The sequence below is a fragment of the Setaria italica genome, chromosome IX (genome assembly GCF_000263155.2).
Source record: "Setaria italica strain Yugu1 chromosome IX, Setaria_italica_v2.0, whole genome shotgun sequence".
NCBI classification, from domain to species: Eukaryota; Viridiplantae; Streptophyta; class Magnoliopsida; order Poales; family Poaceae; genus Setaria; species Setaria italica.
The window spans coordinates 39,170,642-39,182,421 of record NC_028458.1 but is presented as its reverse complement, the minus strand read 5'-3'; the positions used below and the strand labels follow the sequence as shown (position 1 = coordinate 39,182,421).

Genomic DNA, 11,780 nt, shown 5'->3' with positions numbered 1-11,780 from the left:
ATAAACCACGCGCCGTGCCGCGCTGCATGATTTTAGTGACCGACCTACACCTCCCTACCCGGCCGGCCTCCAGTTGCAAGCTGCAAGCCAATCTGGTGACCAGCAGCGCCTGCAGGGCTGGTTGTGGTGGTTAGCCCATCTGTTCTGCTGGGACAGGCCAGGGCCCCCCCTCGCACGGTTCATTTGCGCTGGCGTTGCCGCATTGCACCGTCATTTTTGCGACTGCGATACGACTAGTACTAACCGCTAACTAATCCTTTCTTTACACTATCACACACAGCTCATCAGGCCATGCATGATTGCTCGTCACCTCACCAATCCTGTCCCCCAAGCATTGCGATCCCTGAATTCTTTAACGGACTGTCACTCTACCTTCTTTTATTTTTATTTTTGGTTCGGTTGGGTTGCCAAATCCCTCTATTTTTACCAAACTTTTTTTGTATTATATATTAGTAGTAACATGGGAGGTACTATATCTTGGCGGCACTATAAAAATGTGGCATTGGAAAATTAAATCAACTAATGTGAGGCTGACAAGTGGGCCAGGGTCCATTAGACAAGGATACTATTTTTTTTCTGAACAAATCGAACTGTTTTATAGATCCAAAAGGTTAATACGTACTCCATCCAACCAGCAGTAAGGCAGTAATGCAGGGTTGACTATCGTATGGTACACCGTATGTTCTGGCTCTCCCACGCATGTTCCTGAAGCAACCGTAATCTTGCCGCGATTTTTGTAGACATACACTTCCATCCCACGCCTGATGCGAGTAAAATAAACGTAAACCACCAATGTCTCCCCTGGCATGACCACTATCCACGCCCAGGATAACACAACAAAACCAAGCCAGATTCGAAACAACACACCCTTTTACCTCCCACTCATCATCATTTCTTTCTCAAGGACAAAGCTGCATCTCGTTGCCAAAGTTTCGTGGAGTCTCTCTCAGAGAACAGAGGAGGTTGTTGAGGCAGAGGGGGCATTTCAAGGAGGGGCAGGGGCAGAACCCTGAGGAGATCTGGCGAGAGCCTCCGATGCATGGCAAGGAGGAGGTCGTAGGAATCAAATCGGCGTCAGGAAAGGTGAGAAAGGGCCAGTCTTTTGCTTGCCATCTTTAGCATCCCTTCCTTTTTGTTCCATCTTTGCGGCAGCCGAGCATTGGCAGTACGAAAGGCGTGCTTGTTTCTTTCCATGTTTCCGCAATTCTGCATCTGGGAGATGAGGAGGAGGGTGACATACTGACATGCGCCGTTGCAGCATTCGAAAATAAAATTGGCTCTGTCTTCTGCATCTAAAGACGGTTCAAAGGCAGAGGCATCTGAATCTTTATAGGCGGCGTTCTTTTCGCCCCCGTCTCATCCCTTTTTTCAATCGTTCTGCATCTTTATCTGCATGCCATGATATAGCCATGATTCAGTATGAAGTCGCCTCACGAGTCACAATCGCCTCAAAAGCAGCAGAGCTCAGGTTTAAACAACAGCGGCGTTTCGCCAAATTATTCCTAAATTTCTCAGCGCTGTCGCACTCGCATCCACTCAAGCACAAAAAAGCTTTGAAAAATACATCTGCTGGAACACGACACGGAGGTTCAAATTTAAACCTGCGAATTATCTCTGGTTTAGTGCGCCGGCGTCTCCCGTTTCGATGGATTTGTCGTGTCCATCGCCGCAGTTGAGCGAGGCCTTTATAAAGCCATCTCGTGTTCCGTTTGTCTTGTGCAGTGCTGAACTGAACTGAAAGGGGGAGCGTGACGGCGAAGGCGCGAGGCGAGGAGGCAGCCATGGACAGGGACAGCAGCTCGTCGGTCTCGGTGTCCGACGAGAGCTCGGAGGCGGGGGCCGCCGGGGAGCGCGGCGGGTGCTGCTCGTCACCGTCGACGCGGAGCCTCGTCGACACGGCGGGCAACCTCAGCCGCACCGTCTCCGACGTGTCCACGTCCTTCTCGGAGCAGTGCAGCAGCGTTGACCACAGCGGGCCGTTCGAGCCGGCTGCCGCTATGGCCAAGCTGATCGACCGGTCCCCGGCCTCCGCCGCCGCGTCGCTCAGCCGGCTCAGCATGAAGCCCCGCGCCGACGTGCTCGACCGCCGCTCCACCGACGACGGTACGTCCCACGGCGGCTACGCCGATCCTTGGCCCAGATCGATCGATACCACCGTGTCGCGTATTTGGTTAACGCGAGCTCGGCCTGGGATGCGCAGAGATGGAGCTGGTGAAGGAGAGGTTCTCGAAGCTTCTGCTGGGCGAGGACATGTCCGGCGGCGGCAAGGGCGTCTGCACCGCCGTGGCCATCTCAAACGCCATCACCAACCTCTACGGTATGCAAGCACGGGGCAACGCAGCCAAGACTCCAAACAGTTCGTGTTCTGGCATTTTTGATCGATCGATACTGACATGTCGTTCAACGGTTTGTCGCAGCGACGGTGTTCGGGAGCTGCCACAAGTTGGAGCCACTGCCGGCGGGGAAGAAGGCGATGTGGAGGAGGGAGATGGACTGCCTCCTCTCCGTCTGCGACTACATCGTCGAGTTCTACCCGTCCACGCAGACTCTGCCCGATGGGACCAAAGTTGAGGTGCTGCATCATTACTGTTCCTGTTTATCCATGGATTTCTTCTCGCAAGATTCAGCTCCAACTTCCAAGAAACATGGATTCTCTGTTTGCATCGACATGTCTGATCAAATTCGATATATATATATATATATATTCGTGCAGGTCATGGCGACCAGGCCAAGATCGGACATTTACATCAACCTGCCCGCGCTCGAGAAGCTCGACGCCATGCTCATTGTAAGATCAGATCCAATTACTTTTACTCCATTGATTTTTTGCTTGGCAACAGTCAGAAATGATTCAAGAATGCGCGATGGTGCAGGACATACTGGACAGCTTCCAGAAGGCGGAATTCTGGTACGCGGACGCCGGGACGAGGTCGTTCGGCTCGGTGACATCGTCCTCGTCAGCGATGTCGTCGTCATTCAGGAGGTCGGTTCACCGGAACGAGGACAAGTGGTGGCTGCCGGTGCCCTGCGTCCCGGACACCGGCCTCACCGAGAAGGCGTGCAAGGACCTGCAGAAGAAGCGCGACTGCGCCAATCAGATCCATAAGGCCGCCGTCGCCATCAACAGCGGCGTCCTCAGCGACATGGAGGTGCCCGAGTCCTTCATGGCCGTGCTCCCAAAGGTACAAAGCCATCCCAATGGAACAGTGCACAAATCTCCCTCCCTCCCTCCCTCTGTCTCATGCTGAAATCTTCATGGTTTGCAGAGTGGGAGGGCGAGCGTGGGGGACTCGGTGTACCGCGTCATGCTGGGCGCCGACAAGTTCTCGCCGGACTTCCTGCTCGACACGCTCGACATCTCGTCGGAGCACGACGCGCTGGCGATGGCCGACCGGGTGGAGGCTGCCATGTACGTGTGGCGGCGCAAGGCAAGCGGGAGCCACGGCAAGCTGCCATGGAGCAAGGTCAAGGAGCTCGCGGGCGACGACGACGACAAGAACGTGACGCTGGCGGGCAGGGCCGAGAGCCTCCTGCTCTGCCTGAAGCACCGGTTCCCTGGCTTGTCGCAGACCACCCTGGACACGAGCAAGATCCAGTTCAACAAGGTAACAGATCAAGAGCAGGCTGTCCTGAATTCCTGATCAAATTGGCAAGCGCACAAGATCATATTTGGCATTATTTTCATCTTCCTTTTGTCCATCTGCTCATGTACCATACCATACTTGTAAGCACTGAAATTCTGTTCCTGATCTGATCGGATGGAATGAACTGATGTTTTTGCAGGATGTTGGGCAAGCAATCTTGGAGAGCTACTCAAGGGTGTTGGAGAGCTTGGCTTTCAACATTATTTCATGGATCGATGACGTCCTTTTCGCCGACAAGACGATTAGGAAACTGAGTGATAACCTGAAGTCCTGAGTTCTTCAGCCTAGACTGAAGCTTCCCAGCAAAGGTTTTAGATGACTGTTGGTGAAGTTGCAAAAGAACGTAACAGTAGAGGTAGTAGGGTGATTTTACTGACCTGATGGAGATGTGAGCTCTAGCTTGCAAGAATGCAGATTTCAGAGTATGTCTGACCTACAGTGAATGTGTATGAAGTGTGTTTTGTTTTTCCTGTCCTTTTACTTTGAGCTCTTCCGTCCTTATAAGAGTTTTGCAGCATGCAGGCTGGTAAAAGCATCACAATGTCCGGTAGCTATAACTGACTTTAACCCTGTAATATATCCCAGTGTTCGCCTACACAGCCGTGTGGGCCGTTTACACGGCGTGTAAAGCCTAAACGGTGATTACACGGTTCATCCGTTTACATAGTAAAAAATGATCCTACACGATCTAAACGGTGTACACGAAATGGTGATTACAGTTTTACACGGCGAGTAGACCATTTTAAACAATATTTAGGCGATAGGAAAGTATGAACTGCAACTAATTGTGAATCAACATGGCATTTGTTATTTGATTTGAGAACCCTCAAATAGTAACACCCAATCTATGATTAGATCTTTAGTCAATTTGATTTTTAAGCTTTGTAACTTTTTATATTTGGATGATGAAATATCAAAAATTCTAATTTTTATTTGCATAAGTATGAATTTTACTTCAATCTTACAAAATGTGTACTTAGGGGTGACCGAACGACTACCGTTTAGCGTTTAGACGAACATTGAATATATTGAATATATCATCCATCAGTGAGAAGATTTTGCATTTTTCAGATATCGTGCTTTGTGGAGCCAACAAATGTGCATAAAGCCATCAGTTAAACTGAACTCGTGTGCTTATATACCTTTTCATTTTCAAAAACACGGGAATTGAATTTCAAGATTGTTAGCATCGGTACTACTGGGCCGGTCAAGTCTACTGGGCTTCGGCGTAGAGATAGATAGAGGTAGGTAGAAAATAGTAGTGTACGTGTATCTGGGCCATAATGGGCCATCTAATGTAATAGGGATGTATATAATAAGTGGTGTTTTTAAAAAATATTGTAAAAATGGATTTATAAAATATTGTAAAAAAGGATTTATGTTTGTACCCTGTTGACCCGTTGTCTTTTAAAAACATACTATCCCCGTACACAATCGAAAATCATTTGTACATTCATTAACGTGTCCATCATCTTCTTGGTCACCAAATTCTTTCACACGACCATCAATTTTTGTAATAATAATCAAAGTATCAACAGAATACCTTTTTAAAGGCTTGAGCATGATCAAATGCAGCTTGACCAATACTACTGTCCATAAAAAATATCACCAAGTCTGGTTCCGTAGGAAGAACATAAGATTTATGGTGAAATTTCGCTAGGTTTCTTCAGGATATTGCTGAAAGTCGAAACTTATTTGTGAATTTCAAGTGCACATACTGATGTCATCAGAAAATGCGATGTCATCCAAGTGAGAAAAGGTTGTTCAAATCTGAATTGGTGCCCCAAAAGGCCACTGGCCGGAACAGCAAATCATCGAGTGGTTCTTTTCCAAAAACAAAAGCTGCAAAAAAAAAACTATGCATTTATATATGTAAGATCAATTTATAAATTTGTTATGAATGTATATCAGTTTAAAGTCGTCCAAAGGAGGCATATATGTAACATTTCGCAAAGATATTGGTTTTACATAAGGTAACTACTTCATAAGACATATCTCTTTGGTAGTTTACAACACAGGTTATGTTTTTTCCAAGATGCATCCAGGAACTAAGAATAGTTACCAACAATCAATTTAAGTTCAATTGGAGAGCACTTGAAATAATGTTATCTGCACAATTTCTCAACAAACAAAGTGCAGGAAAAAAAATTAAACATTAGAAAGTCTCATTCAATATACAACAATTGATGGAAAAAAAATTCTTTAGCTATGCATGCACTTCCATTGTCTCAAAATAAATGAGTTTATATAAGTTGATCGGACAATGTAGTAATCATATGGAAAAGTAAGGAGTACCCTCAAACCGTTTCAAATTTATAGCCAAATCAGAACAGGTTTTTCTATTAACAATTTCTTTTATGGTTCATGGTCAAACAAAGGCCATACATTGAAGGTCGCCCACACCAGCAATCCTGATGGCTCTATGCACTGGCCGAGAAGAAACAACTGCACTAATGCATCATCATTAATCAAGAAGAATTTATTTCAGTGGAGATCCTTTTCTATCCCTTCAGATGTAACGTTGCTGCTGACCCAGGAGTTCAATTTTGCCATACTATTCATATTTGGGACACACTGTTGAGCGATCCTGACGGTCCTCAGGTAGCAACACGAACTCTGGTTTATTCTCCAAAGCTTTGATTCTGTTTCTTTTCCTGAACTTCATCCGCCGAACACAGGAAACCTTCCCCAGAATATGCTGCGCGATACTGATACTTGTCCGGAAGCAGCTCTTGGCCGACAATTTCACCTCCAACTTCAAACGCGGGCAGAATTGCCCCCGAATGAACATCAGCCACCTCCTGTACGTCACCGAACAAGCTGCACTGAACCAAACTCTTTGCGGCCGAAGCACTGCTGTGTTCGACCAAAACTGCCACTGAGTCACAGAACTGCAACAGAATTGACCATTACTTTTCCTTTATGTATATGATCACCTGACGATGATTTAGTAATCAAGGTGCTTATCTGTGCTTCTCCTTCCACTGATAGGTGATTCTTAGAGATTATTGAACCTGAACAGGGACAGCCACCTGTCCTCAACTCACTGCACGGCCACCAATCCAAAAATGAAATCCATCAATCACAACTCACAAATCGTCACGTTCTAGCTCGAGGACGACTGACTTACCTAGCCAGAGTATCAATCTGCGCGGAATCCTCCGGATCCGGCCTCCAATGACGCTAGGATTCCCCTGCGCGGTCCATCGCTGCCGCGGTGTCCGGCTCATCCTTCGCGGAGGGACTGCAAAGGTCGCGCAGGTCCGCCTCCAACTCCTGCAGCGGCGCTAAGGGCTCCCCCATGGTGGCGGGCGGCGGCGTAGCAACGTGCACGAATCGGGAGGGGAGGCGGATGGTGAGGGAGGGGATGGACGGATCGGGACGGGAAGAAAAACCAAGGCAATGAGCGTGTGATGGACGGACTATACCCATCTGCTTAGGAAAGAAATCGGGGCATTGGATGCGTGGGCGACGACGTAGGTACGCGGGCGGGTAAACGTCCATCGCCGTGGAAAAAGTTCTCGGAATTTGGCAGAAACATTTTCTAACTCGCGTTTTTCAGGGGTCGGCACCATATCCACTCCCTTAATTACACGACAGCGGGTCCAACGCGAGAGATACGGTGGACCCGATCCGGATGAGAAATATTTTCAATTGTTTTCGATCTTTATAGTACTCCCTCCATACTGGTAAAAAATGACGTTTAGGACAGCATTTAGCATACCAAGGAGTGATTAATTAGGGTAAAGTTTTCCCTGTCTACCCCTATTAAATACAACTGTGGCTGCATTCCATACAAGAAAGTTCCACACCCTTACTGGCTAGCGCAGTGGGGGTTGGTGTCTGGTGTTGAGAGCGGTGCGGGTTCGACTCCCCACTGTCTCCATTTTTTTTGTAGTTTTAGCGCATTTTGCATGGCACCGTGCAGCGGCGCATTTTGCATGGCTTGCGCGCGGCCTGGACGATTTCGCGCTGCATGCATGGCGCTTCTACTACTCCAGCCCCGCTTCTTTTTGGCAAAACACACTGGTTGCCGCTTCTTTTTTTTTCTTTGCGCGCGTTTTGAGCGTTTGGTTGCGCGCGTTTTACCAAAAACAGTTCGCGCATTGGACCTTTGGGTTCCAGCGGCCGCCTGGCTATTTATTCCCTTGTTGCATGCGCCTGTGTACTAGACTGTTCATTTGCTAGAACCAGCTGAACACATGGCCAGCAGTTCCATTCGCCTGTAGTATTAGAACCAGTAGAACGCATGGCCAGTTCGTTTGCTAGCTTTGATCTAAACGTCCCTGTAGTAGAAGATGACAATGGCAATGCAACCTTCGATCTCAACGAGCCTGTACTGGAGGATGTCAACGACAACGGTAAGTTTCCTTCTGCATATGATATGATTTGATGGGATTCCATCTCCACGGCATATGATTTCATATCATCATTTACTTTTTTGACAGGAATCGATTTGAACTTGCCTCTAGACGAATATGGCGCGGTTAATTTTGATTTTCTAGAAAACATTGCTGGTAAGAATTTTTTGTTGCAACAAGCATTTCATATCCTTGGTTCCTTGCTGTTTTTTAATGTGTTCTTTTACAACTAGAACATGCTCCCGTTCAAGGGAACCAACGGAGGAAAGACATGCCTGAAGAAGTCAGAAAACAAGTTTTCCAAGCTTTGTTGACAAGAAGCAAGAATGGAGGACTAGGCAAGAATGATACGACAGATGTTGCTGCTCAGTTTGGTCTACACATTCGTGCAGTTCAGCGCCTGTGGAAGAAAGGTAAAATACCACTTGCAAATAACATTCCGGTTGACCTTGGTAGTCGAAAGAAGGGTAGAGTTGGTCGTAAGGCATCTCCTGTTGATTTGGAACAATTGCGTAGCATTCCTCTCAAGGAAAGAATGACCATAGAAGATGTTTGCACCAAACTTAACATGAGCAAATGGACAATACAAAGGCATTTGAAAAAAGGTTTGCTTAGGCGCCACTCTAGTAGCATCAAACCATATCTCACGCAAGCTAACAAGAAGGCTAGATTAAAGTGGTATGTTGACATGGTTATGAGGGATTTGCTAGCTGATCCAAGGTTTAAGGATTTGTATGACTATGTGTTCATTGATGAAAAATGGTTCTACCTCTATCAAAAATCTGAAAAATATTATTTGCTACCCGACGAAGATGATCCCCATCGGACTTGTAAGAACAAGAACTACATCCCTAGGCTTATGTTCTTGTGTGTTGTTGCTCGGCCAAGGTTTAGGGATGGGAATTGTATTTTTGATGGTAGGATTGGTTGTTTTCCACTTGTTCGATATGAACCGGCTATGAGAGGTAATGAGAGAACCGGCCGTGTCCGTGGAGACTTGGTTATGAAGCCCATAGCTTCGATTACTAGAGAAGTGATTAGAGATTTCATGATCAACCAAGTGTTGCCTGCCATTCGAACCAAATGGCCAAGAGAAGATGTGGGCAAACCAATCTACATTCAACAAGATAATGCACCTACCCATTTGAAGATTCCTCACATGAACAAAAATACACTAGAAAGAGAAGATCGGCTGCCAACTTCTATCCCTTGTGAACCATCTTTGCTTCACGAAGCCGAGGCTACTCTTGCTGCACCAAACAATTAGAATGATGCTAGTTAGCTTAAGTAGTAGAGACATCCTTGTAAAAGTTAATGAGAACTCAAGCTTGTTATCTTACTGATGCTTTGGCGTCATCCTTCGCGGCTGCTAGCTTCTCGTCGAGCATCTTGATCACGTGTGCAGGTACCTCGATAGAATTTCCATGCATCACGACATTGTTGGGATCGGGAATGAAAATCTCGCAGTCGAACTCGTCGAGGCCGTAAAGCATGGCGCCGAGTTCGTACTCCATGTGGACGAGACCGCAGCGAGAACACGGCCAAAACACCGAGTGCGCACGATTCCATGCTTCGCGGTCCTCATGGACGAGATGACAGCGACCACATGTAAAAGCGCCCGGCGGCAAGGAATCCGGCACCATCTCGGAGTCCGGCGCGAGCTCCTGCAACTCCGGCGTGATGGAGTCCAGCACCATCTCCTGCGACACGGCGATGGAGTCTGGCACGAAGGACTCCAGCAGTGAGTCTGGGACGATCTCCATGGCAAGAGAGAGCTTCATGGTGGAATCCGGCGCCACCTCCTCGGACACGACGGAGTCCAGCGCCATCTCCTGCGGCACGACGGAGCGGACCGGCGAGCGTGAGTGGCGCGGCGAGCGGACCGGCGAGCGCGAGCAGCGAGCAGCGAGCGGCGCGGCTAGCGGCGCGGCGAGCGGCGAGCATGAGCGGCGCAGCGAGCAGCGAGGCGAGCGCGAGCGGACCGGCGAGCGCGATGAAGCCATGCGCGCGACGAGCGGACCGGCGAGCGCGAGCAGCGAGCGGCGCGGCGAGCGGCGCAGCGAGCAGCGAGGCGAGTTGGGGCCAAGCACGAGCGGCGCAGCGTGCAGCGATGCGAGCTGGTACTCGAGCGGCGCGCGGTTTTAAGACGCAGACGACCACACGAGAGGGCGAGCGTCGCACGCGCGGCGTGAATCGAGGCGAGCGTCCCACGCGCGGCGCTGAGTAACTGCACGCAGAGATCGATGAGCCAGGGGCAAACAAGTCCAGGGGAGGCGCTGCGGCGCTACAACGACGTTTTATCCGCAAACTGCGTGAGGAGCCAGGACGTCGTTTTATTTGTATACGGAGGGAGTATAAATTTATAGTATAGATAGATATAGATATAGTATAGTATAGATAGATATAAACCCTGGAGTGCCGAGAGGGCGAGGCATGCTTGATGAACAAACCAAATACTACTCCTCTCTCTGTTCTTCCTCATGCTTTGCTGCCTTCCCTTGCTCTAGATCAGGCCGACGTTGACAGCAAGAACCTGACGCTGGCGAGCAGGGCCATGGGTGCCAACTATCGCACCAGGCCATCAACGGCAAGCGCATTCGATGCATAGAACTACTGCGATTCGATCTGGTGAAGTTTTGATCGAAGACGATAACGATCAGGAACACAAAAATAGCAAAGACTTGCACACACACAGGGTTTAATAACATAAAAAAAGATTCGACAGTTCCTAACATTTTGCCTGCTTTAACTCATGTGTTTGTAGTTCTGAGCTGTGCTAACTTAACTAATACTCCTACGTACTACATATAAAAACAAGTGGCGCTCGTCGCATATTCCGATTGATCCGCCCAGCCGGCAGATTTCTACGGCCTCTTATATCTGGATGCAGGGTATGATCAAGCCATGCCGGCCGGCAGATTCCACGGTCCTTCCTATATATGAATATATATGATCAACGTTATTTATGGAGTCACTAGCTAGGCTGTCCAAGGTGAAAACACCCAGGTTTCTGAAGCTGCAAGCATCCCTGTGGACAACATTGAGCAGGTGATAGTATCCCCTGAGTGGCCTGGGTCAATTTGTGCATCCTGTTAAGTTACTGCAGATCACCTGGGTCCTTTGACATCTCGTGTGAAATCTCACTGCCGTTTTTTGTCCGGCAGTGTTCTGTTTAGCTTGAGTTTGTTTCAGTGATCAGTACACGACTTGTCAAAAGTGAAAGATATATCCATATTAAAAGATGAAACATCTAGTTCCATATCTGATATCTCATCATCAGTTCAGCTTGGTTTTTATTCAGTGACATACCTGTGCCAGAGAACTGGAGAAGTACCTTTGTTTTCAACCAATGTCAGACAAGTACTGAAAACACAGGGATGATGGAAATTGTTTGGTTCTTTCTCTTTGCAGGGCCGTGGCTCCAGGCAGCTGGGCGCGCCCAGGAGATGGTACCGGAACACAAGAAGATCTGGCTGACCATTATCCTCGCCGTCATCATCGTGGTGATCCTCCTCATGGTCCTGTCAATTTGCCATGGTTTCAAATGCTGGTCCTTTACGTGGCTCGCTGTTAAAAGATCGTTTATGGACATCAGAGAGAAGGTGCCGGTGAGGAATCTAGGATCATGACGCCTGTGCTTTGTGCCAGGACACAGAAACGGCAAGCCACCTCTTCGTGCGCTGTCAGTTCCCGCTCTGAATATTTAGAGGCAACCACCAGCGCTGCACCTAAGTATAACTGAATGGTGCTTTGACTGTAGAAACGACCTGAATTC

General features: G+C 48.3%; 1 protein-coding gene and 1 long non-coding RNA gene across 3 annotated transcripts; one reads left to right on the top strand and one right to left on the bottom strand.

The window, feature by feature from the left end:
- The first annotated feature begins 832 nt into the window (after positions 1-832).
- LOC101784315 (rop guanine nucleotide exchange factor 3) lies at positions 833-4,161 on the top strand. Of its 2 annotated transcripts, none has more exons than XM_004983683.2 (8): positions 833-1,083; positions 1,723-2,103; positions 2,201-2,317; positions 2,418-2,572; positions 2,714-2,788; positions 2,874-3,182; positions 3,267-3,605; positions 3,784-4,161. In XM_004983683.2, exons 2-8 carry the CDS (start codon positions 1,782-1,784, stop codon positions 3,916-3,918), a joined length of 1,452 nt encoding a protein of 483 aa, XP_004983740.1. In that variant the 5' UTR covers positions 833-1,083; positions 1,723-1,781; the 3' UTR covers positions 3,919-4,161. The 2 variants fall into 2 exon arrangements, with proteins under 2 accessions (XP_004983740.1, XP_022678598.1); XM_022822863.1 differs by lacking the exon at positions 833-1,083 and adding an exon at positions 1,163-1,587.
- Positions 4,162-5,919: 1,758 nt separating this feature from the next.
- On the bottom strand, positions 5,920-7,147 carry LOC111255750. The gene is made up of 2 exons (XR_002675663.1): positions 6,775-7,147; positions 5,920-6,690 (listed from the first exon to the last, which is right to left on the bottom strand). It is a non-coding gene; the product is annotated as an uncharacterized LOC111255750 (long non-coding RNA).
- Positions 7,148-11,780: the final 4,633 nt, after the last annotated feature.

Excerpts from the sequence above, each read along its gene's own strand:
- LOC101784315 (XM_004983683.2), top strand. The coding sequence starts at position 1,782 with ATGGACAGGGACAGCAGCTCGTCGGTCTCGGTGTCCGACGAGAGCTCG. Across the intron at positions 2,318-2,417 it reads CGCCATCACCAACCTCTACG|CGACGGTGTTCGGGAGCTGC; the intron begins GTATGCAAGCAC and ends GGTTTGTCGCAG. Across the intron at positions 2,573-2,713 it reads CCGATGGGACCAAAGTTGAG|GTCATGGCGACCAGGCCAAG; the intron begins GTGCTGCATCAT and ends ATATTCGTGCAG.